General features: G+C 41.4%; 2 protein-coding genes across 2 annotated transcripts; one reads left to right on the top strand and one right to left on the bottom strand.

The window, feature by feature from the left end:
• Nucleotides 1-548: 548 nt before the first annotated feature.
• LOC102081674 (zinc finger and BTB domain-containing protein 49) lies at nt 549-7,208 on the top strand. The gene is made up of 5 exons (XM_005476293.4): nt 549-1,010; nt 2,785-2,884; nt 2,968-3,013; nt 3,094-3,346; nt 4,539-7,208. The coding sequence occupies exons 1-5, from the start codon at nt 723-725 to the stop codon at nt 5,847-5,849; spliced, it is 1,998 nt and encodes a 665-aa protein (XP_005476350.1). The 5' UTR covers nt 549-722; the 3' UTR covers nt 5,850-7,208.
• An 11,747-nt stretch (nt 7,209-18,955) lies between these two features.
• On the bottom strand, nt 18,956-23,615 carry LOC109195354 (caskin-2-like). Its single transcript, XM_019347343.2, has one exon. It carries the CDS (start codon nt 23,334-23,336, stop codon nt 19,362-19,364), a length of 3,975 nt encoding a protein of 1,324 aa, XP_019202888.1. The 5' UTR covers nt 23,337-23,615; the 3' UTR covers nt 18,956-19,361.
• Between the last annotated feature and the right edge of the window lie 2,223 nt (nt 23,616-25,838).

Here is a 25,838-nt window from a genome sequence, read left to right as displayed (position 1 = left end):
GTCGCACTTATTTAGTTTCATTGTACCTGATGAAGGTCACTTGGACTGAATGTTGTAATTTAATAAAAAATAATGGTAAGCGAGACAGTGTGCGGAGCTTATAATATATATATTTTTAAAGATATGTTTTCTCCTCCTACTCACCTGTCACTGACTCAGGGATGCAGAGCTTTCCAAATTAGTCGTCGCAATTATTTAGAAACTATGTGTTGGTTTTAGATATGATTTGAGCATCTATAAACTTTTATTTTTTTAAATATGTAGTTTCACAATTTGACATGTTGTCTTTGTATTACTTTTATTTGGCTAGTAAATCATTATATAAAAATCTTTCAGAAGGGCCTCTTTAAAAAACACTTTATGGCAGTATGTCGTACTTGAACTACTACTATTATTATTAATAGTAATAACAAAATAATACCGATAGTGATAAATGTGACGCTGAAAAAACGCGCCCCTCTTTGTGAAGCTGTGCAAGTTTTCTACCTTAGTGACGATAAATGCCAGCGTCATCTACTTGTTAAGCCGGGATACGCTGGTCGACAAACCAAGCGAACCCAGCCAGAGAGCCACGCCAGTTCTGTTAGCACAACATTCGCTTACTTAGCCATTAGCCTGCCATTGTTGTTTATGTTAAAATGTGGCAGCTACAGCAAGCGAGCGTTAAAATGTAACGCTGTCCGACCACTTCTACAACCGGAGGGTCACATTTGTAGCCCAGCATGTGCTCCGTCGTTGGTTGTGATTCGTGGCGACACAATGTGCAGCGGTTCAGGCTACCAGAGGACCCAGAGAGGAGACTGGAGTGGGTCCTGTTTCTGTTCGAAGTCAACAAGCAGCGACTTAAAGAATCGTCCTGGACTGATATCACTATTTGCAGTGAACACTTCACAGATGACTGCTTCGTGAGCTTGGCTCTGAGTGGCTCGGTGCAGCTGAAGCCCGGTGCTGTCCCCTCACTGTGGGTCAACACAGAGCCAGAGGAACCCGTGGAGAGCCCACAGGATGAGGTGAGTCTGCTGTGTCAGCTGAGGGATCACCTGTTGCTGCCCTATCAGCACTTCACCGGATCTTTAAAAAACTGCTCCCAAGCCAGCCTCCACGTTGCTTTGCGATAAACCTATATACTGTGTATTACGGAAAGAGAAACTGAGACGTGTTTACAAAATAAAAGCGACTTTCAAATGAATGTGATTTCTATGTTAGCCCACACGTTTAGTCTGGCATTAATACCAAAATGAATTAATTTCAAAATTAAACATAAATAATAAAAGCTGATTTATTTTTTTGATTAAGATTTTAAGTCGTGAACAGCCATTACAGGTGAACGTCCTGTTTCCACAGACTAATTTTATTTTAGATCCACAGTACACACCCTTATCGAGTTACTCAGTCAATATCAATCAGTAAGTCAGTTTGATTTTGTATTTCAAAGTAAAGAGACTTTATTTTTTCCACTTTCCATCTATTAGAAGGAAACATTTGCTTCCACAGACTGATTTTACTAAAGATCAGCAACATCAATAGATATTGCGTATATGAATACTGTCGAGATTCTAAAGTATATTAAGTGACATAATCTATTTTTAATGGCTTTACACGTCGTTTGAATTGTAATTCTAAGCGTGGCTATTTTAAGACAAGTTTATCATATTTCAATATTTCTGTTATCTGCAATTTGATTTTTTTTCACGTACATTTTTGTATTGTTTTGTGTTTTATTATTTCTATTTCATCAATGACAGGCTAGATTTTTTGGTTGTTGAAATCAGTCACTTGAAGAGCAATTTTACTTTGAAATCCGTTCTCAGTTTCCCTTGCCGTAATATCAACACACAACCCCAAACCAAGGTTGGGGCTGGCTTGAAGGCAGTCATAGAAACCAACTGTCATACAATATACAGTTATTTTAATTCAGTTTTCAACAGAAGTCATTTATAATCAGATAAATTATAAAGATAGAACTTGATTAAAATGACACAGTCATTGCTTTCATCATTCATGTATGAAGTTTATATAGTGACATATTAAAGCAAGACAATGCTTCTGTGAGACTCAATGCAAGTATGATTATTCCATTTAAATGTATTTCTTATAACTGTGAAAGTTATTCAGTTAAGGTCAGTAATCCTGGCCCATTTGTTTTTGTGCCCTGTGAAACAGCGCTATTTAGCTACTTTCCAAACAATCAAAAGTCCTTCATTCTAGAGTGAGATAAGTGGAAAACATTCAAGACAGTTGCAAATCTTCCCAGGAGTGGACGTCCCAGCAAATTCACCCTTGTGTCAGACAACGCAATGTTCATAAACTGCAGATCAGACTCTACAAGTCTCAGTCATCATGTTAATTGTTAACGTTTATGACAGTCCAATTAGAAAAAGACTGAATGGGTATGGCTTGTTTGAAAAGGTCGCCAGAAGAGAAGCTCTTCTCTCTCAAAAGAAAATGACAGCATGGCTTAGGTTGGCAAAACCATGTTTGGCAAAAACCAAACACAAAACATCAGCACAAACAGCTCATACCAACTGTCAAGCACGGCAGTATAGGGGCGATGAGTTGGGCTTGTTTTGCAGCTACAAGACCAGGCCACCTTACAGTTGACCATGAATTGCAGCCCAGAGAGTGTGAAGGCAAATGAGTAGTTTCTCCCTTAAGCCAACCTAAGGGATGCTTTTATCCATACATTGATGGGTATAGACAAAAAACGCATGCTTGTTAACTGTTTGTGGCTTTGTTTGACTGAAAGCTTTGGGTGTTTGTTTGTTTTTTTGTGATTTTGTGTAGGAACCTGTTGCCACCACAGATGCAGATAGTCAATGTGATGACCTAGAATTATGTAAGAGCTCTACTTGCTCCCCTGAAATAACAGAACTCCCCTTGAGAGGTAAGAAAGTGTCCATATCACACCATTAAAAATCTAAAGTGTGACAAAGTGTTGTATTCAAGCCTGTCCCCATAATGTTTCAGATGCTCTCACTCCTGAAACTCCAGACAAAGATTCAAACCAGGAATTGTAAGTTCCACATCTCTGAGCATGTTTGAAGATGTGACATCATGAAGGGTCTGACTGTTTGTACTCTTCTTGTGTTTCAGGGCTGCACTTCAGAACGACAAATACATGGTGAATGAAAATTGCCTCCTGAAGGTGTTTGGCCAAAAGTGCCCAACATGTGGAGGAAAACTCCAGGCGGTGAAAGTAACCTATGGGGAGCTCATCATCTTGAAACAACGATGCCATAAGTGCGAGTACAAAAACAAGCGGAATAGTCAGGTCGGTGCCCCTCTCCCTGCCGCTGAAGATGGATGCCTAACAAGAGGCACAGAGGGAACTCCAGAGACCCAGCTGGTAGGTTTAACCTGATTTACTTTGTACTAAAGAAAACTTGGTCATCAGAGAAGTTTGCAGTGTGTTTATTGGACTTGGCTCATAAAAAGTTCAGTATGACATATGTTCATTATATATCATAGACTGTTAATAAAAGATAGCTGTAACCACTGTAATGTCACGCATTATCTTGTGGTTGTCTTATGGTTTGGATTGCATTGGTAATTCTTAATGATATTAATTGAGATGCTTATTTTAGCTAGTCTTTTAAAAAAAAGTGTATTCAAACAGCTGACTAGAGCATCCTACATGTCCTTCAAAATGGACACAATGTAACAGTAACCAAAAACAATAGTTGTGTTTCACTCATAAAAACTGAAGTACAGACTTCTTGGATGGATTATACCATACAACAGGATATAGTAGGCGCTCCATTAAGGAAGCCCCAAAAGGCACGCACACAGACCACAAACACACTGAGAGGCCCAATACAGTGACTCCATTTAGCAGAGGAGAGGCCAATGCAGACGCCGACAGGTTTACAGCTGCCTGTGTCAGCACACTCAATCAAAGTGGCCATGCCCCTAACCCCTACTATTCACATGGATTAGTTATAAAAAATTCTCCCACTTACAGATGTTGTAAACGAGAAAACTATCCATAGAGATCAAAACTGTTTTGGTAGCAGTCTGTAAAATTATTTTGAATGCTCTAAAGCCGGGTATTTTAACTTAAGACATGACAGGGATTGACTCACTTTTGGAGCCAGCTTCATGTAGTCATGATAGGAGCTTCCCACTTAGTTTAATTACTCAGGCCTCTGGGAGTTTCTTCAGAAGTGATGGTGCAAACAGCAACTCTCAAGATCTCACACCACTTCACAATCTAATCAAACTACTTTTATTGGGATTGAGAGTCATACATGCGTTTAATTTGTTTGGCTCTCAGAAGTAATAATTCTCTCAGAAAGTTACAAATTGTGCCTCTCTATTATTCCATTTGGAACAAAAAATTATCTGTGTTTTCTGTTTTTTGTGTCTTTGCCGGCGCTTTTGCTGAATTGCAGTTTTTAAAAAAGCACTTATAGAAATGATACTTTGTCCTTTGCTTGCACCTCTGTCTTAGTCATTTTTCATGAATACTCTTTGCTGTACAGGCTTGAAAAAGTTTCCCAAATGCTACGTTGCCATTCTTGTCACTGTCTCATTCACAGTCGGCGCTAAGAGACGACAGCGCCGCTGCAGCTTCGTCTGAGGCCGTCACTTTTAGCGATGAAAAAAGCGATCCTTCAGACGACGAAGAGGAATGCAATAGAGGTGGGATGAGTTCAGATGGGGACTGGAATCCCACGGAGGAACTTTTGGTGGCTGACGAGCTCACAAAGGAGTCTGAGGAGGAAACCGAGGATGAAGGCGAAGAGGAAGATTTTGAATCCCCGGGTGGCCTCGAAATTAATGAGCTCTGCACAGAGTGCGGACGTTTTTTCCTCTTCCTGAAGCCTCACACATGCGAGCACAAAATAAAACCCTACTCCTGCAATATCTGCGGGAAAAGGTGCGTTTCTGAGATTGAGCTAAGAAATCATAGCAAAATCCACGATGAAACGTACGAGCATCCTTGCAAGTATTGCTATGTCACCTTCAAAACCAGGGCGGACAAATTTAGACACGAGCTGACCCACCAGGATAAAAAAGATCCCTTTAAATGTCCCGACTGTCCAAAGACATTCGCCACCAGTAAAGAACGCCGGAGCCACCTGGCAAAGCACAGAGTCTCGAGGGAGTTCAAATGTGGAGTCTGTGGGATTGAATTCAAGGACATACATCATCTCAGGAGGCACTCTGTTGTGCACACAGGGCTGAAACCGTACAAGTGTTCGGTGTGCCAGCGTGGCTTCAACCAGACGAGCCACCTGAAGTCCCACATGCGCCTGCACACCGGGGAGCGGCCGTACAAGTGTCAGCTCTGTGACAAGTGCTTCAACCACAACGTGAGCTTGAAGAGTCACGTCCAACGTTACCACACGTCCAGCTCTGGACTTCAGCAGATGGATAAAAGGGCAAATGATGCTAAGGGGAACAAGAAAAAGAGAGATGTGAACTCTGAGTATGACAGTGTGAAAGTAAAACAGAAGGTTCAGAAGGAGAGATCAATGAAGCCGAAAACTAAAAGGAGAAGCACGGGCAGGTCTAGAGGAAGGCCGAGGAGAAGAGCAGCGGGGGAAATTAAAGGCCAGTGTTCAAAGGCTAAAACGCCAAAATCAAAGGTGCAGAAGTTAAAGAAAACAGGCTCCGGTGATGAGGAGAGCGAAGACAAGCAGTCAGGTAGTGATTTATCCTTTGACTCGACAGAAGAGGAGGAGGAGGAAGAAGAAGAGGAGGAAGAGGAGACAATGGGAAGGAGACCAAACGGTGACAGTGACTCTGATTTTGACCCAGAAGTAGAAGCAAAGAAGAAGAGGTGCAGCAACCAGAAGACTGTTAAGAAACGGAGAGAAAGATCAAAGAAGGGCCTAGTGGTCTGAAGTCTGTGTTTTTTTGTTGTTTTTTTTAATGCTGTAAAAACAGAAGGATCACACTACACAGCCTCTATAACTCAGTACATGCATTAAATCGTTGCTTAATAGGAGAAAGGAAGTTCCACACTGTTGTTTGATTTTTCAAAGCCTTTTTATCTTGTTAACAGATGTGGAGGTGAATTGCAAACAGATGGAAGCTGATCGAACGTTGTGGCACTGCTTGCCTGAAGAAGAGCAAGTCAGTATTTGTTCAGAATCAAAATGAAGCTAATGTAAGAATGAACTTCCATCGTTTTTATTTTTATCACTACATAGAGCCAGTTTCCAGTCTTAAATTAGCTCTGCCACAACATGTGGTTTTTATTTTATAAGAAAACCTTATTTTATTTAATCTTTAAATATGATATGAGTTTACATTTTGAAAATGTAACAGAAAATGCAGAAAACTCAAAAGCTTAATCTGAGAGTCTACAGGCCTCAGTTAGGATGTTAAATGTTAAAGTTCATGACGGTACGATTAGAAAAAAGACTGAACAAGTGTGGGTTGTCTGGAAGGGATGCAAGGAGAAAGCATCAGAATAAACAGCACGACTTCTGAAGCAAACAAGACCGAAGTGGAGATGTTTGTCCATAATGCACAGCATCATGTTTGGTGAACCGGAAACACAGCACATCAGCTCAAACACCCCATACAAGTGTTAGTCACGGTGGTGGAGGCTGATGATTTGGGTTTGTTTTAGAGCTGGGCAGATCAATCTAAATATCTATAGTATTGACATCAACGCTGGTACTGGATCGAGACTAGCATGATAGTATTGGTACTTTGTTTCTATCCCCTAAGTTCATTGCACTGTGAAAAATGTCTGAACCTTTATGTGATAATTGAGATTTAAACAACAGAAGTTGACCCAAGTTTCATCATTCATGAAAAGCTGAATGGTTTGTTTGTTGTATTAACTAATTATCATGGAAAGTAAAATCACAGTGATTCAGTGTTCATTAAAATGTGTTCAGAATTTGCAAATTGATGATAATTCATGTCAAAAATCATGACACTCCCCTACACAGGCTGCCTTTTATAAGTTCGGTGTCGGTATCTGCAATACTGGCCCTGTAGTTACCTCGTATCAGATCATAGCAAAATCTGCAATATTGCACAGCACTAGTTTGTTTTGCAACCACAGAAGCTGGACGCCTTGCAGTCATTGAGTCAACTATTAACTTCTCTGCATAGCAGATATTCTAGAGTCAAAGGTGAGGCCATCTGTCCAGCAGGTAAAGGTCACTGAAACTGAGTCATGAAACAGGACAGCTATCCCAAACACAGCAACAAATCTACAGCAATATGGCTGTACCACAAAAAAATGTCCCAGTCAAAGTCCAGATCTCAACCTGATTAAAGTGCTGACCTTAGAGAGCTGTGCATAAATGAAGCCAAGAAGAAGAGAAGCAGCACTTAAGGAAGAATGTGCCAAAATTCCTCCACAATGATGTGATTGTGATCGATAAACTCATACAGACAACAGTTACTTCAAATTGTTGCTGATAAAGGCGATTCTACAAGCTACTGAATCATGAAGTAGACTTAGTTTGTCACAGCAATGAAAACGTCTGTAAACTCTGATGAAGAATATTTTAAAAGAAATACCAGTGGCTTTTATTTTTAAATTTATTAGCTACAAATGATGATGATTTATTCATTATGATAAAGTTTTTTGATTTGACCATTATGCCTAGGAAAACTAGGACTATGGGTTTGTAAAAGTAAATAAAAGTCTTTGCTTGTTTGTTGCAGCACAACTGAGAAACTAAATATAGTGATTTACTCAAAAAAATCTAAAAATAAAGGTGTCCGGCTACAGTTTTGAAAGTCTGCAATCTTTATCCTGTCATTTATCTCATGTTATGTGCTTAAGGAAGATTAAATTAAATCAGTCAGCCTGATGCTTAAAATCAGCAGTGCACTGTCATGTGTTTAGTACAGCTGAACAGTGGACTGTGTGGGGCTATCTTGCAATTCTCGAATTTAAATTGTCAGGGTGTGTCTAGGTTCAGAGTTCCCACTTTGATCAAAAACCCTGAATGAATCCCTCTGCCTACATGTTTATCCTTTTTCTCTCTTCCTGTGTGTGTGTGTGTGAGAGAGAGAGAGAGAGAGAGTACGCCAGAGCTTAAGGTTGCTTCAAGGCCCATCAAGTTTTTCTGAGAGTTAGTAAAACTTCTTTAGCTTTTCTCTGTGGGAAAAGCTGCCAAGGCTGCTTAGTGGATTAGACCCACTGATGGCTGGCAGATCTAAACGTAGCCTCAGTATTTGGAAAAATGAACTAAAAGACTAAAAATTTCTTTACTGAGATACAAAACTTCATACTTCAGGGCTGCACTCTCAAGGCAATAAGTGAAGCTGCAGAGATTAAATTTAGTAGAGATTAAAAACATTGGAAATAGACTCATTTGTCATTTTATTAGGTACATCTTGCTAGTTCAGGGTTGGATCTCTTTGGAGCTGCCTCAATTCTTTGTGGCAATGGTGCAAGGTGCTGGAAACATTCCTTAGAGATTTTGGGTGAGTATAAATGGCTCTCACTAACTAAAAGAAGACTGCAGCTAGCTAACATGATAGTTTACCCATGCTTGAAACCATTAGTTTTCACCTCCTGTCACAGCGTGTCAGCCTGACCCTCTTGTCATGGCTTTTGCACAGAGATGTGGTTGCTGAAGTGTGGCACAAGCTTTGTATCTTCTGAGCAACGGGTTAAAGATGTACGGACAAAAACAACCTGAAGAAAAACACCCATACTTAGGGTAACATAGTGCCCTCACAGTTCCAGACAACCACTAGATGTCATCGTCGTGCCACTAATACTGACTCATTTTCCACAGTGATCACACTGCAGTCATCCCCCCAGCATGATTACTATGGTAACTGTTACTGATACTGCAGTACCCGTGTTGGCCTGCTGAGTGAAACCTCCATCCCTGCGTCTTCTGCATCTTTACTGCCCTCCTAATGTCCTTTTCCCAGGGAGCTAGTGTATTCTCTGCAGGCTACTCCTCACTACCCCACCCCCCTGTGATCACTTGGTCTTGTAGATGTCTGAAAGCCACACCTCAAAGACCCTGGGAGTATTACACAAGAGCTAAGATGCCCTTGTCAGAGCAAGCTGCTGATGCTTGCAAAATTCATGCACCCTGTCATTTACTATGTCACAAGGACATCACTGCATAGAAATCTTCCACCATTTTTCCCTCTCTACTTTTTCATTAGGCCCCTCTGTCTGTGTTCTCTCATTTTATTCTGGCGCTCTTCAGATCTCTCTCCCCTCCTTCCTCTCTGGGTGCGATGATTTGAAGCGGGTCTTTTTAGGATGTCAGTTAAACAGCCGGAGCTGGCCTCCGTTGATAGAAAACTAGACTGATGCTTTGAGGCAGGCTTGAGATGAGGGGGCCACGGTGAAAATATCTGTTTTTAGAATGCTTGCACTATCCGTGTGAAGATAATATTTATTTGGTGCTACAAATTTGCTCTGTAAGAAACTGGTACCTTTATTGCTGTTCATTTCTTCCACAGTGTAAACCAGAGAGATGGGAACATTAGGAGAAAAGGGCAAAAAAAAGAAGTAAGGCCCATATCCAGTCATAGCTGGAACTCCTATATAAGTGTTTTGCTTTTATGGCTTCAGTATTTGCTAAAGATATCAGATTTGGAAATTGGTTTCTGCACAGAGGAGCCCAAATGCCATAAGCCAGACAGACAGGAATCCACCTGGGCCAAATGACATTTTCTTGCTTACCAATTCCCAGACAGCATTACTTGGTTGTTTATTGAAATGCACTTGGCCTTTTGGACTGTGCTCCTTAGTGAGCTTAGCTCAACTGGAAACAGGAGGAAACAGCTAACCGCCCGACTGGCACCACCTCAGTAATTATTATATGTAGTTTTGTTTGAAATAAAAAACTTGAAAAATGACAGTCTGACATTTCAGACCAGTTTTGTGTTTAACTTGAAGTAGTATTTTATTTACATGGCGAAAAGCGAGACTGACTGACAGCAGAGCGTTTATTTTCGATCTCAGGCAGATCACAGGCTGCCTCTGCTTAAGAGTGAAAAATGCTCGTTGGCTAGCTTAGCAAGAGCTAAATTCAAGTATTTGTCATATTTGTTCAATATGAGGGAAGCAACAAATAAAATAAAGTATTGGCCAGTTTCCCTTTAGAGATCAAATTCTCGTAAACCTACAAACTTTTTTTAGTGTAGCTGCTATTATCCAATCCTTCAACCTGACCATTAGCAAAGTAATATTTGTTTATTTGTTAAGCCACTTAACACAGATCTATAGATTGCTGAAGAATAAAAATAAAAAAGGCACTTAACTCAAGGGATGAACTACTGTTATACTCATGCATGACAGATAACTTAGCAAAGAACCCATTTGAAATCTTTATACAATTTGTTACTAGCAGCCTGTCACAAAGCATATAATTTGTTTCCATTTATTCAGTTAAATCTAATAAAAATGCCAAAGATAACACAGTTTGACAGACATAAAATCATATTTTTGTTCCAACAAGTGATTCCCAAAGAGTCATTGATCAGAAACTATGCATATCTCTGCGGGGTGTGCAGTGTGTCCTTAAACGTTTTTGGAAACTGGACAAGTGGATGACAAAATAACAAGTGGCAGGCCTCCCATCTAGATGGAGTGATGAATCAAAATTTGAAACTTTTGGTTCAGATCATCGTTAATATGTACAGAGGAGGTCAGGAGGGAGACAGACAACAGTGAGTGTCTACAGCAATCTGTAAAACACAGTGGAGGCTCTGTTGTGGTTTGGGGCTGCATTTCAACCAGTGGTTTTGAAGAGCTTGTCAAAATTGATGGAATTATGAACGCAGAAAAGTGCCATCAGATTCTGTTCTGCCATGCAATGCCATCTGGAATGCATCTGATTGGCAACAGCTTCATTTTTCAGTGTGACAATGAGCCCAAACACATTGCCAAAGCAGTAAAAGCATACCTGGATGGAAAAACACTATGAAACACCATCAAGCTCTGTTTTTGTCTTACATACTGTGTGTGTGTGTGTGTGCATGTTCCAGTTAATGGCTGCACCCGTTTCCCATTTTCTTGGCAAAACATTTTTAAAAAATTATGAGGAGGTTCAAGACTTTTGCATTCGGCCTCCTTTCCCTCCTGTGGCCTCCTATCTTCACAGTGTGCACAGATGCGGTGGTAGGACCTTATTAGTCCTTTTCCACTAGTACCTACTCGGCTCAGAAAATGTGACGTCAAAAGACTGCATGCCACTGATTGGCTAGTCTGTGGTGTCACGAGATGATTTCATTAAATCCTGATGTCAGTTTTTAATCATGACTGTCTAGCTGGTTAGCACAGCTTAGCTGTGTCTTAGCTGGTTGTAGCTTTGAATTCAATTTCAAAACATGAGGCCAATTTAAATCGTTAAGCTGTACAGAAAGTGAATAAATGCAGTTCCTTAAACATCAAAAAGCTGTATTATGTAGACTTTCCACCTCAAACGGTTAAAGATTCCTGGAAAAATGTTTTTGCTGTTTATCTGCTCGGGTTTTGGCGGACATGTTTCTCTGTGTGGCTCGTCCTGTGAAAAGTTTCACAGCGGCAGCTTTTGTTGTCATTTACTGCTTTAGAGTGGCCTTCTTTCCGCAGACACAAAGGGCTGTCACAGAGTATTTATCAATCACAAAGCATTTGTATTCTGTTATTTATCAGCACCCCCTCCCTGTGCAAAATTACCTCCATCAGCAGTGCAATCACTCGTCTCCCACTATCCAGCCTAACTGACTGGCACGTATTAGCTCGCTCGCTTGTTCTGTCACAGCAGTGCTGCTTTGTCAGTCCAAAACAGCGGGGACTGAGTTGTATGTCAAGGATGTCGGAAAGTTTTCTCCCTGCGTTGGGAGATGTGTTAGATCTTACTCGGAGATGAGCATAAATTTGAAGGGAGAGGGACCCAAATATCCGCACTAATGTCAGTTTGGAATTTAAACCCACATTCGGCGCGACTCTGAAACATTTCATAGCATCTGTGCGCGTGTCAAGTTGTCAACTGTGTTGTTTACAAAAGAGAAGCATGTACCTAAATATATACGTGCGCATTCACTTGCTTGTATTCAAACGAACAGCTAATGAAAGGAAATATTAAACACAAAGAAGCACATTTTATTTTCAGCAACACCAGCAGCTGAACACTAAGCAAGACTGTAACAGTCAACAGTTATGCTGTTGTCTTGTTGTTTTATCAAATCTATTTGTGTCTGCATAGATTTTGAAGTGTGACTGAAACATTTAATCACAGAGCGTTCGTTTAAGTTTTATGCTGCATTGTGAAGCAACAAGAAGATCGTTGGAGGATCACACGGATGGCTGCACAGCTGATTTTCTTTAGCGCCAAGTTTCCAGTGTAAAAGTAATGATACCTGACAGATAATATCAACATACAGGAGCTGCAGCATATTGCATTCATTCAGCATCACCTCCGTCTGTTGCTCTCCTCAGCAGGGATAAAACCCTCAGACACCAGCAGATAAGGAAATGCTCCGAGAACATACGCTGCATTAGAGTTACTTTTTTTGTGACTTATTTATAATGGAACAAAATGTACCGTGCAGAGGCATGCAAACTAACGCAATCTGACACATGCGAAGAGACAGAAAAAAAATGAGTCGAGTTATAACTCCTGCACAATGCTGAAGTGAAAAATGATGCCAAAACCTCAGAGAGATCTGTCACATAAAACCATATTTCCCCTCTCGCTTTGATTTAGGAGCGTCAGTGTCTTAAAGGCGTTGCTCTCATTTCAGTTGATTCACTGTTTTAAAGTTTCCTCAGTCAATTTGCAGCACAGCGAGTGACCTCCCACCTTTTTTCCACAGTGTTGTGCTAGAAAAATGTAAGAGACGTGGAGCAAAACCACACAAAATTTCCATTAGAATTAGCTCTCCTTTACATTTATTTTCTGGACACACTCCTTTCATCCCCTTTACAGAGTTTGAGGCCCTGAAAACTGCTTGAAATTTGAATCAGTTTTAATCTTAGTCGCTTTGTGACAAGCACACATGTGGAGTGGCCGTCTGTGGGGAAAGCAGGGGTGACAGAAAACCCTAAGTGGCTGTGACACTGCCAGACTGAGACGGAGACATTTTAGTGCTCCTTCAAATCATAATAGGTGTGCTGCAATTTGCCTGCCTCAAAGTTCCCTGCAGGATCCACGCTGTAACGCTCTCATGTGCCTGTTTGCTTTGAGATCGAGCTGGTTAACATGTACATGTATCACACAAAAGACAGCTCGGTGTTGTTTATACATTCGTGTTTCTAGCCAGGCCTGCTTAAAAATCAGCCTAGTCTCATAAAAACAAAACTGCCAAACAATACTCACCACAGTTGGCTTGGTTACAAGACAATTGTCTCTTATTCTCTTCGTCAAACCCCCCGTCAAGTAGTTTTGTTACATAAACTTAATGAAATGGGCTGGAATTTTTTTGTGCTCTTCTCTACCACCCACATTTACTTTTTCACAGATACTGTACACTTTATTCTGTGCTTTATCTACCTATCGTTTACACTTAAAGAGGAATAAATGAGCCTAACATGCATGTCTTTGAACTGGGAGGAAGGTAAAACACCCACATTGGTACAGGGAGAACATGCAGAGTCCACACAGAAAGGCCCCGAGGCCAAGAGATCCAAATCCAGACCTTCTTGCTGTATGGCAATAATGCTAACCACTGCACCACCATGCTGCCCTGAGGCAGGATCCACACACAGTGGCCGTAACTAGCTATGAGGTTACCTCAGGTATTTTATTTTTCAAACCAAGACTGTAAAAGTTAGCATGAATCTATGTATAATGCTCTAGGTTTCTTTTACTTTGAAAAGCTGCCCTACAGTGCCTCTGACTGGGTTGTGTTTATGAGTTAGTTTGAAAAATGTTAATTGGTGTGTTTAAGTTCAAGTGGTGAATCAAAGGTAACGTAGGGCAATAACCACCAGGAGTTTTTCCCACCTGATTTTTTAAATTTCAAATTCTAATGTTGTTATTGTGTTTTATTTCATTGTTTCATACACGTTTCTCTTCCATATGTCTGGATACAGTGTGGGAAATAATTTTTTGATTCCCTGCTGAGATTGAATTTGCTCACTTACAAATAAATGAACAGTCTATAATTTTTATGGTTGTTTCATTTTAATGAAGAGAGACAGAATAGCAGTGAAGGTGATAACTGTTGGTGTGATTATTTGGAATCAGAAGAAATGCAGTCATTGTTGAAGAGAATAAGCCTGACTATGGTGTCCACATCTATTTGTCCACAAGTCGATGTGTCTGAGAAGCTCACTTCTATGCGATGATAGTGATACTGAGGTGAGTTGTTGAGGATAAGCTCTGCTGCTAGCCTCTGTTAGCTGAGGTTAGCCTCTGACGTGGATCTGATGTTGTTGGACACTTCGCAAATAAACATACAATGTGAGAATGTAATCCCACTGACTATCAGTGACAAAGAGTGATTTTTAGGAGACTCAAGCCTGAGATAGCTAGCTTATAACCAGCTGTCGTGGTTTAGCTGGCTCAGCTGTCTGGAGATGGAGGGTCACATGTAAAGGTTATAGATAATTGCAACAATATTGGGATTAAATGAGTGCGTTTTTGCACATTTTTGTCCCAACTTCCCGAGGCTTGAAGTGAAGAGGACAAGATTTTGTCAGTTTTTGGAAGATGTAATTATCCACTAACAAATGCATATTTATGAGTAAAATTGAAATTTTCTATTAAATAACCTCCAAAAATGATTGTCTATACCTTTAACACACCACAGTGGTGACAGAGCTGCCGTGCAACATGCTTGCTTGCAATCACAAGTAGCTTTGGGGTTAATTTTCATTCACCAGGAAGCTGGGCTTCTGTGATGCTGAAATTTGAACACATTAAATTTCACACGTCACAAGGTTGTGGTCTTTTCCCTTTTTCTTTAAGATCAGGTAGACTCAACCAGACTGAAGGATCTCAGCAGTTATGGGATGGATTGCCATAACATTTTGTACCAACATTTATGGTCCCCAGACAATGAAGCCTGCTGACTTTTTCATTTAGTCCCACCACTTTAATGCTGTTTTGAGTGGTCAGTAAGACTAGAAAAGCTTCATAAAAATGCAGTCCACTTACCATTTTAACACAAGGCTGACATTTTAGTTTTACTACCACCAAGAAACTGGATTTATTTCCCAAGAGAATGTGGGGTGATTTTAACATTTCCACCTTTTTATGAGTAATTTTAGTCCCCTCCAAAGGGTGCATATTGTTAAATCCCTCCCCCTACATAATTAGTGTCACGGTTACCATCAATTTCCAGCAAACCCAGTGGTCCTTGTGTACTTTCAATCCATGCCTATACTGTTCTTACAGATTAAATTATTTTTACAGCAGCTCCTTGGTTCAGTCAACTCTCCCCTCGTGTTCTGTTGAAGATAAAAGACTGAGTTGGAGTACACTAGTGTTCTTGGCAAGCTCCACCGCTTTGCTGAAAGAGCTGCATTTGTAGCCCGGGATGCGCATATGATTTAAAAAAGACAGCCAACATGATCAACAGACAGCAGGTCATGTATCACTCAGGTTAATCATCATCCTTTTAAACCCAATTGTCTCTCTATTGATTCGCCTTTCATTTTATAAGTCGTTAAATTTGTGATGGCGCTTTGATTAACATTATATCATTGAAATTGTCACTCCTCACTTTTGCTACTCTATCCCTTTGTTTTATCCTCACCCAGCTTACATAACTTACCTCATTTTACATCTACGTGTTCTCTCCTCGCTCCTTTCCTCCTTTTGATATTGCCTTTACTTGCTTTTACTCTCTCCCACTTTCCCTTAACATCTTCATTACTTTATTTTCCCCCTCTCGCGGATATATTTCTGCCCTGTCTCACGCATCCCTGCCCTTTGTCCTTACTTCCATACCTCTGCTTTGCCAGCCAAGAAAGAGGTAATTGGATTTGATTGAAAAAAATAGACATTTGTTGGCTCTGCCGCTCTAAGGCGGCACATCTTACTCTGATCAAGGATCTGTGTCTGCATGTGTCTGCAGATGAGTTAGCAATTTAGAGGTCATGAGAAGGATACTCCACAGGAATCATGAATATGTATAAAGGATCATTTGCTTTTAAAGAAGGGCTTGTCAGGCTAAATACCACCACTGAGTACAGATAACAGTGCAGAAAATGGCACAGCTTTCTTTCCATTTCACTGCAGTCCCCTAAACTGCAAAAGCATGCCGTGCCTACTAACTTTTCAAGAGTATAGTAGACGATCTATTTCTACCACCTTTGGTATTATAAATATATACTTTTGCTTCAAACAAAAAAATCAGCGCAACTTTCAGATGTTTTACTTATTTGGGACGGTTAGAAAATAGATTCTCCCAGATGGTATTGGCATAAATGCCAACGCAGAAGAAACAGATGGCAAAAAAGGGAAAATACTCAGTGTATGTTGGTAAAATTGCCCATTTCCAGTAGCATATTTCAGTTTGCCTGTGAATCATGTCATGAATGTTTGTAGAAGACATGAGTTATAATGAAAAGCTTGAATACTATTTGCTCTCAAATCACACCCTTTAAAGGTCCATGGGTCATCTCTTTTCAATGAACCCCCAGTGAAGTCACGGTGATGACTTTAAGCACAGAAACCGCTGTCCCACTGTGCAGAGAGCGAGAGGAGAGAATATGATACATCAGACACGTTACGATGCCGGCAGCTGCAATTCTATCAAACTACGGTGCCATTAAACCAAGGACAAAGTGTACATCCTTCTCAGTGAAGTCCATTCACAGATCATATAAAGGGATATATGGTGTGTGTAATGGTGTTTGATAAGTACTCTAAAATGATTATCATTGAACCAGCCTGACCTTATTGGCATGGTTTTCAGCACACCTGTCTCATATGAACTGTTCACGCATTTTGGTTTGAAAAGTAAAAGTAAACTTGGAAAGTTTGGTTCAAACAGCAAAGTTTAAAGGTTATAAAGTAAATTTTATATTATGTTATACAAACTGCATGAACTGCTTGACTTCTATATGACAGAATATTCTCCAGTGCTATTGCAAAAAATATTTCACCTGAGTGCGTTGCATAAACAGCACACAGCTCCCAGTGGTTTAAAATAAACATTAATAACACACATTGGGCTGAAAAGACTTAAATATACGGACAGATTCTCTTTTAATTCTTTTTTAATCATCAGTCAAAATTATTAATATGCTGTTTAAACTCCTAGAACCTGAAAGACGGTGTTATCTTGGAAGTAATAAGTCAGTGTCCTTACATTTTATGTGATATGTCATTGGGCCCGGTGCCATTGAAATGATGCAACGGCATTTGTGGTTTGGAAAACAATATGACCACCACTATTTAATAGAGTGCCATGAAACTGAAATTGTAATTTAGAACACACATCCGTGTCTTGCACAGCATCATCTGTAATTCAAATCATTCAAAAATATATACTCAGCAGCCACTTCATTAGGTATACCTAATCAGTTTAAATTTGCTTTTGCAATTCATGGAGCCTATCCCAGCAGTCAAAGGGCATCACATGGTTAATAAAGAGATACAACCGATCTCTCTCACTTACACACCTAAGGCCAATATAGAATCACCAATTAACCTTCATGCATTTGAGCTGTGGGAAGAAGCCAAAGTATCCACAGACTGGATTCAAACTTGCAACCTTCTTGTTGTGAAGTGACAATGTTAACCTCCACACCATCTAATCCTTTGCTTGTTAAATGTAAATATCTAATCAACCAATCACATGACAACAGTTCAATCCCTTTAGGCATGTAGACATGGTTGAAAGTTCAAACTGAGCATCAGAATGAGGAAAAATTTGATTTAATTGAACCTTGCAACCGTCGGTTGGTCTGATGAGTCTGAATTGTTGCTACAGTGGTTGTGTTGGGTGGTAGGGTCTGAATTTGGTATAAACAACATGAAAGCACAGACCCTTTCTGCCTTTTATTATTGGTTCAGACTGGTGCTTGTGGTGTGGGGTATATTTTCTTTGCACACCTTGGGCCCATTAAAATCAGCACAAAACATCTGAAGCTGGTTTCTTGAACATGGCAATGAGTTCACTGTACTCAGATGTCCTCCAGAGTCAAAAGATCCCAATCCAATAGAGCACCTTTGGGTGTGGTGGAGCAGATTCACATTGTGGATGTGCAGGTCTGTGTGGTGTTATCATGTCGGTATGGACAAAAATCTCCAAGGAGTGTTTGGACTGACAGGACTTATAAACTTATAAACCATAATATACATAAAATACACGGTGACTTAAAAGAAATCAATAAATACACAAACACTTCAACCGGTGCTTCCCCAGACTGCATGAGTAATAGGAACCACTCACTGTCGGATCTGTGGGTGCTAAAATTACACTGTTACTAGAGCCATCCAGTCGTTCTCTAAAAGTGAACATTAACTTTCTTAAAAGTGCTTTAAAAGTCCAAACACCCACAGCTACAAACATCTGACTGGCACTACCCCCATTAGGTATCCTGACCACAAGGGGGCAGTATATAACAGTATGCAACAAACATAAATAAACAAAATCACTTAAACTGCAAGTGAACAAAAGCTGAATTTGTGTTAAACAGTACTTGCCTGCACATAGAGCTTACATCATTGTCTGTATATGTCATCATCATCATTTATTTGGTCAGTAGTAAAGTAACAGAGGTATTTCCTTTTTTGAAATAAAAAAATGTGTTAACCCCTGGACTAAAAAAAAATGTTCCATATGGGCTAGGTGCTAATTTTCAGAAGGCAGGTCTACATCTAGAATCAAAATGAGCACAAACATCAACAACCAAAGTGAAGCATTAAGACAAAGCATAGCAATGTCAAACAGGATCCACACATTTGGGCCACAAAATAGATGTAAATTGACTAAACTAAGACACAAATCAGACAAAAATAGATGCAGCATGATCACAAACAGACACATGTTGGCTACATATTGATGCAAAATGACTAAAATCACATGTGCAACACTTTCTACATATTTGACAACAGAAGAAAAACACAAACAAAGTTGGAATGTATTTTTAATTTAGATTTTTTTATTTCATGCCGAATTAGATATTTTAAAAATCAAGCGCCAAATCACAAAGTCTCCTCCCTGTTTGTACTGTAAGGTCAAAACCCTACAGTACTACAGAGAACCCCAACAATCAAATGATCCCCCTCTGAGCAAGCACTAGGCGACTGTGGGGAAGAAAAACTCCCTTTAACAGGAAGAAACTTCCAACGGAACCAGGCTCAGGAAGGGGCGGCCATCCGCTGCGACCGGTTGGGGGGGGATGGAAATCAAAAAGGAGACGACATGGCGCGAACTACAGTTGTTAAAATTTGGATTTGTTGCTAACATTCTGCTTCAAGATTTTAAAAGAAGCAGGGCAGTGGGGAAAAGCCAGAATGGTCATTTTAATCATCTCTGGCTTTAGTGAACCACCTAAAGGGTTTTCGCAGAACTTTTCCCACTGCTGAAAAAAACCTGAAACTTTTGGGCTTTTTGGGAGGACTGGGGATGACTCCGAGGCGGATTTTTAGATGCTTTATCAGAGCCTCATCAAAAGACGAATCATTTGCTATCGCAGCCTTTAAGACATTGTCTGGGGAGCCAAACTCCTTGATGAGGCATTTGGCTAGTTTCTTGATGAACTTTTTCTTGTTATTTGTCAGACTTGTGGCAGACTCTGTGCTGCTTAGTTCAGGCTGTATCAGATCTCTCAGACGGTCGATGACCATGTCTAGTTCTTCTGAGAGAGACACAGACTCTTTGGTCTTAGATTTAGATTTTTTGATGACTCTCATCATGAGGAAAAAAGCGAGGTCATCGGAAATTTTCTCAGCATCAGAAGATGACACTGACACAGAACGCATCTCTGACATGGCAGAGGAATCTTTGAGAGAGCGTGAAATGCTAGCAGAGCATTTTTGGGGAGAAATGCTCCCAGGTCTCGCTGTTACAGGTGACAGAGAGGATTTTTCTGGGGAAATGCTCTCAGGTCTCGGTTTTACAGGTGACTGATCAGGTGACAGAGAGGATTTTTCTGGGGAAATGCTCCCAGGTCTCGGTGTTACAGGTGACAGAGAGGATTTTTCTGGGGAAATGCTCCCAGGTCTCGGTTTTACAGGTGACTGATCAGGTGACAGAGAGGATTTTTCTGGGGAAATGCTCCCAGGTCTCGGTGTTACAGGTGACTGAGAGGATTTTTCTGGGGAAATGCTCCCAGGTCTCGGTGTTACAGGTGACTGAGAGGATTTTTCTGGGGAAATGCTCCCAGGTCTCGGTGTTACAGGTGACTGAGAGGATTTTTCTGGGGAAATGCTCCCAGGTCTCGGTGTTACAGGTGACTGAGAGGATTTTTCTGGGGAAATGCTCCCAGGTCTCGGTGTTACAGGTGACTGAGAGGATTTTTCTGGGGAAATGCTCCCAGGTCTCGGTGTTACAGGTGACTGAGAGGATTTTTCTGGGGAAATGCTCCCAGGTCTCGGTGTTACAGGTGACTGAGAGGATTTTTCTGGGGAAATGCTCTCAGGTCTCGGTGTTACAGGTGACTGAGAGGATTTTTCTGGGGAAATGCTCCCAGGTCTCGGTGTTACAGGTGACTGAGAGGATTTTTCTGGGGAAATGCTCCCAGGTCTCGGTGTTACAGGTGACTGAGAGGATTTTTCTGGGGAAATGCTCCCAGGTCTCGGTGTTACAGGTGACTGAGAGGATTTTTCTGGGGAAATGCTCCCAGGTCTCGGTGTTACAGGTGACTGAGAGGATTTTTCTGGGGAAATGCTCCCAGGTCTCGGTGTTACAGGTGACTGAGAGGATTTTTCTGGGGAAATGCTCCCAGGTCTCGGTGTTACAGGTGACTGAGAGGAGTTTTCTGGGGAAATGCTCCAAGGTCTCGGTGTTCCAGGTGACTGATCAGGTGACAGAGAGGATTTTTCTGGGGAAATGCTCCAAGGTCTCGGTGTTACAGGTGACTGATCAGGTGACAGAGAGGATTTTTCTGGGGAAATGCTCCCAGTTCTCGGTGTTACAGGTGACAGAGAGGATTTTTCTGGGGAAATGCTCCCAGTTCTCGGTGTTACAGGTGACTGAGAGGAGTTTTCTGGGGAAATGCTCCCAGGTCTCGGTGTTACAGGTGACTGAGAGGATTTTTCTGGGGAAATGCTCCAAGGTCTCGGTGTTACAGGTGACTGATCAGGTGACAGAGAGGATTTTTCTGGGGAAATGCTCCCAGTTCTCGGTGTTACAGGTGACTGAGAGGATTTTTCTGGGGAAATGCTCCCAGGTCTCGGTGTTACAGGTGACTGAGAGGATTTTTCTGGGGAAATGCTCCCAGGTCTCGGTGTTACAGGTGACTGAGAGGATTTTTCTGGGGAAATGCTCCCAGGTCTCGGTGTTACAGGTGACTGAGAGGATTTTTCTGGGGAAATGCTCCCAGGTCTCGGTGTTACAGGTGACAGAGAGGATTTTTCTGGGGAAATGCTCCCAGGTCTCGGTGTTACAGGTGACAGAGAGGATTTTTCTGGGGAAATGCTCCCAGGTCTCGGTGTTACAGGTGACTGATCAGGTGACAGAGAGGATTTTTCTGGGGAAATGCTCCCAGATTTTCGTGTTACAGGTGATGGAACAGATTCTCTTCCACTGCCATCTGAATCTGTGCTTGTTTCCTTTGTTGGGGTCCTTGTTCTTTTAATAAAGTTCTGAATGTCTTCCACCACCACAGAAACCTTGTCCTCAATCATTTGATCTTGGTCTTCGTTCTCCACCCAGAGCAAAAGCTTTTGTAAAAACTTTTCTACTGCGTCTTCTACGAGGACGTAGAGGACTTCAGCAGAAAAGGGACGCTTTGAGCCAGGTGCTATTTGTGGAGTCCTGGAGATGACTGTATCTGAGAGGGATCTACCCATTAGAGGTTCGGGGATTTGATACAGTCGATCCGTCATAAGTAGATCAAATACTTTTCCCGTCAACTCCACAGTAAAATCTCTGGTTGCCCCACTATTTCTAAAGTTGTCCAATGTTTTATGGATGATGAAGAGTTCTTCTTTCTTTGTTAATTTGTCAAACAACTGGTTAACGTCTGACCTAATGGCGTCAAAGTCGGCTGGAGAAGAACGCATGTAACGAAGCAGCGTGTTTTGGGAAGGGGCTCGATGAGCCTCTTTACTCTGGGGACGAGTTTCTGGGACTGACCCTGAGAGGCTACTTTCATCAGATGACACTGTTTCATACTTGTGGAACTTGAAAATGTTTTTTAGACAAACAAAAAATTTCCTGTTTGCCTTTATTACTTGTCTCAGCTCTTTTTTCATTTTTTCAAACTGTTTTTTTGCAAACATGGAAAAGCGGTGTTTGCGTGCTTTGAGCCCTGAGTGTGAGGTGGATGGCAAACATCTGGAGAAGAGGTCTCTCACCTTGTTGATAATTAATCCTGCATTAAAGGCAGGTTTGGGTAAGCTACACCTCTCACAGAGCTCTTCACTGCTTGAATCCATGTTCCCAAGTATCTCATTTACAATGTCAGCTGCAACCACTTCTACTGGCATTGGAGCTCGGATACTTTGGCTCTCTGCAACTGGTTTTATTTTGTCTTGTTCTGTTAGGGCTGATTCGTCTGGGAGCTCAATTTCTTCTTTTTCTGTCATCTCTCCATCTGAGCTGCTTGATGACAGAATCGCAGAAATCTCTGTGATTGCTGATTGCACTATCTTTGAATCTGTACTTTCTGTCACGGAATCAGACCCGCTTGATACACACCGGCAGCGCAGCTTACGCGCTACAGACCTTTTAAGGCACGAGGCAGCGTGACAAACCATGCGGTGCAGCTTTTTAATATTACTACATTTCCCGCTAACATAAACGGCGGGGTCTTGCGGGAGATCGGGGCTTTTTGTAATGAGTTCAACTGTTGAGCTGACCTTTTCGGAGATCTCTTCCTCAACCATCAGTGTCAGCTCGTCAGCGCTCTCATGTTGCTGTATCGGGACATTAAGAGCGCTGGCGATGGCGGCTGAGATCGAGTCTCCGAGGGACGGGCTTATTTTCCCCGCATCTAAAGGCTCTGGATCTTCCTTCGTCATGCGATCCTGAATATCAGGAAGGGCATTTTTGAGGATGCTGCTAGAGGCGATCTGAATGATTTCGCAAATCATATCAGCAAGCACCGCTAGGACGCCCGAGTCGTATGTGCCATTTTCTATCAACCTCCACTGACCTCCAGAGAGCCTTTCGAAGCACCTTGTGATAGGTGGCATAATCTGTTCTGGTGTGACCACAATCGAATTTTCATTTTCGCTGCGTGTTGACATGGTTGTATCAGACATTTGATTTTCCGGGTTTGAGAGAACAGCGGGAGAATTTTCTTGTTTTGGAGAACGCCGACTGTTGAACATTTGCAAACAGATGAGCAGTAACGTTTCTGTGTGAGAGCCTCTATTTATGGGTTTTGGCTGCCTGTCATGTGGCTGACGGATCAAAGCAAAAGCTAATTCCTTTGATCTGTCAGCGACGTCACAAAGAACGCACGGCACACGGATAAAAGCCCCTAGCGCGCGCTCACAGCTGCGCAGCAGCAGATTTGATATGGCCAGCCATATACCATGATTAACTGCGAGTCAAAGATGGAAGAAAAGTCGTGGACGGTCGAAGTGAAGCGGTCCAGAAATCTTCAAAGTAAGCACTGGGCTTGTATCTCTCTTCAAATATACAGCGGAACAAGTGTTAGTGTAACCCAGTGTTAATTCGGTTATCTGATATTGTGTGATATTCAGTATATCCGGTTGTTCAGTCTGACGTTACTAGCCGTGTCTGGGCCTAAACTCTGCTGCAGGTCCATATATCAAATGATCACTGTGGCATTACTGAGAGTTAAAACACTGTCTAAAGTCTTTCATCTTTAATAAAATGATCAGCGTTCTTCTCTACCAGGTGTAACAATTGAGTTTAACATCCAGGCATCCATGAAAACGGAATTTATGACATTTAACGGAGTTAGAAGTTAGCAGGAAGTTAGCTCGCTAGCTTCCATCTAAATACAATATAGCATGTCCTGACTGCAGGGGTTTAGAAACAAATTCAAACGTACAGCTCTGCTATCACTTCCAACATAAATGAAGACAGAAAACTAAACAGCAGTGACGTTTGTAGGGTTACTGAAGTTTGGCTAGCTGGTGTATATAATGATGTGCTACGTGACCGCTAGCGACACAGCTATGTTAGCATAATATAAACAAGCTAACTTTTTTTCCACTCGATAAAAGTTAACGTGAGTGTTCTCAGTGGTCAGGAACAAATGTAATCGCATGGCAGGATGCTGTAAACGGACCAAACTTCAGCCAGGAGAACAACTGAGATAATCCATCCACAATACGAGGTTAGTTATTCATATACTGCTGCATGGGCTGTGCTGTAGTTACATCGTAAGGTTTTAAAAACTGAGCTTAAATAAATGATTAGCGGTAATAAAAGCCGAGGGAGGTCAACGGTGATCACTGACTGTTTTTAGGAGCTTTTTGAGATTAAATAGAAGGAAAATACAAAGCATTAAACATGTTAACAACACAAAAGCCATATTAAACGCAGACTACTTTAGGCCCGAACAACCGGATATGTATATATCTATATTGGGTGTTCAGTTATAAAATGTTCTTTAATGATTTTGAGGTTTTTTTTGTTTGTTTGTTTGTTTGTTTTTTTTATTGCTATTGGTTTGCGGCTGCTTTATGACAGTCGACTGTGATAGTACATCCTAGCGGGAGGGGCTATGAGCTCACATGGCTTGTAGCTGTGCCAGAGAGCAAGCTTGGGTGAGCTAGCGGGGAATATCTCCTTCTGCAGTAGCCTTAAAAAAAGACTATTGTTCGTTCTCCTGCCAGACGCCTCGCTGCTGTGCTGCCTTACTGCTGTGCTGCTGCGCTGGTGCCATTAAAGGATCGGCGGCTGCCATTCATTCATTCATCCATCCATCCATCCGGACCTCGATTATTTGGACCGAAGTACTCGCACACACGCCCGCACTCAATGCCATACACTCTTTATTTTGCTGGCCAGCTAACACCATTGTTTTATTTTCTTGTTGCATTCACAAAGACTACCCAAAGACATTTTGGTTATTGTCAAATAGACACTCTGATTACAGACTGAGGAGGTTGTGGTGTTACAACCCCAGGACTGAGGAAAAAGTCTCTTTACACAATATATTCACTTGCCACCTGGTTAGAAGTGGCCATTGATAAAAATATATTTTTACTTCCTCTTGTCTTTGTTTGTATTGTATCCCAGGGAAGTTCTAAGTTGTTCAGGTTGAAACATTTGCACTTAGAGTCGGTTAAGTTTCCTTTGATGTATTAGTATCAAGCTGATGTTTAAGAGTGTATGTTAAGGACGGATGTGCTCCAGTCCATCAAAACTTTAAAGTGCTGGACACCGATGGTAAATTGCCATCAGACCCTAAATAAATTGTCCTCTGCTGTTATCCATATTGCTTCACTCATTCTTTGGTGAGTAGACGTATTGGTTACATTAGCATAATGAAAAGCCTTAAAAAGTTACGTGACGTTAGTGTTATCGCCATTTAACGCGGCTCTTTGGTCTGTTAGTTAGTTTAGGTTTCTGCCGAAGCTGGGTCTGTTTTTCGGTGTGAAGCCAAACGTACTTAAACGTTTCAGGAAACACCGAGCAGACGGTTGACCAAGGCTGTGTCCCAATTAAAGCACCACCGTGCTTCAGTGGAGCCTCACAGAGCTGCTGGCATGTCTTTGGAGACTTATTCAGTCTGTTGGAAAAACAATGGAGACACCAGCTGGTGAATTTCAGAGACAACCTGCATATAAAAGATGGACACAACCACTCTGTCTTCCACCAGTTTATAGACTACTGTTTTGAAACTACACACT

The sequence above is a fragment of the Oreochromis niloticus genome, linkage group LG18 (genome assembly GCF_001858045.2).
Source record: "Oreochromis niloticus isolate F11D_XX linkage group LG18, O_niloticus_UMD_NMBU, whole genome shotgun sequence".
In the NCBI taxonomy this organism is placed as follows: domain Eukaryota; kingdom Metazoa; phylum Chordata; class Actinopteri; order Cichliformes; family Cichlidae; genus Oreochromis; species Oreochromis niloticus.
Note: the sequence above shows the minus strand (reverse complement) of the source record. Positions and strands in the feature narration are given on the sequence as shown.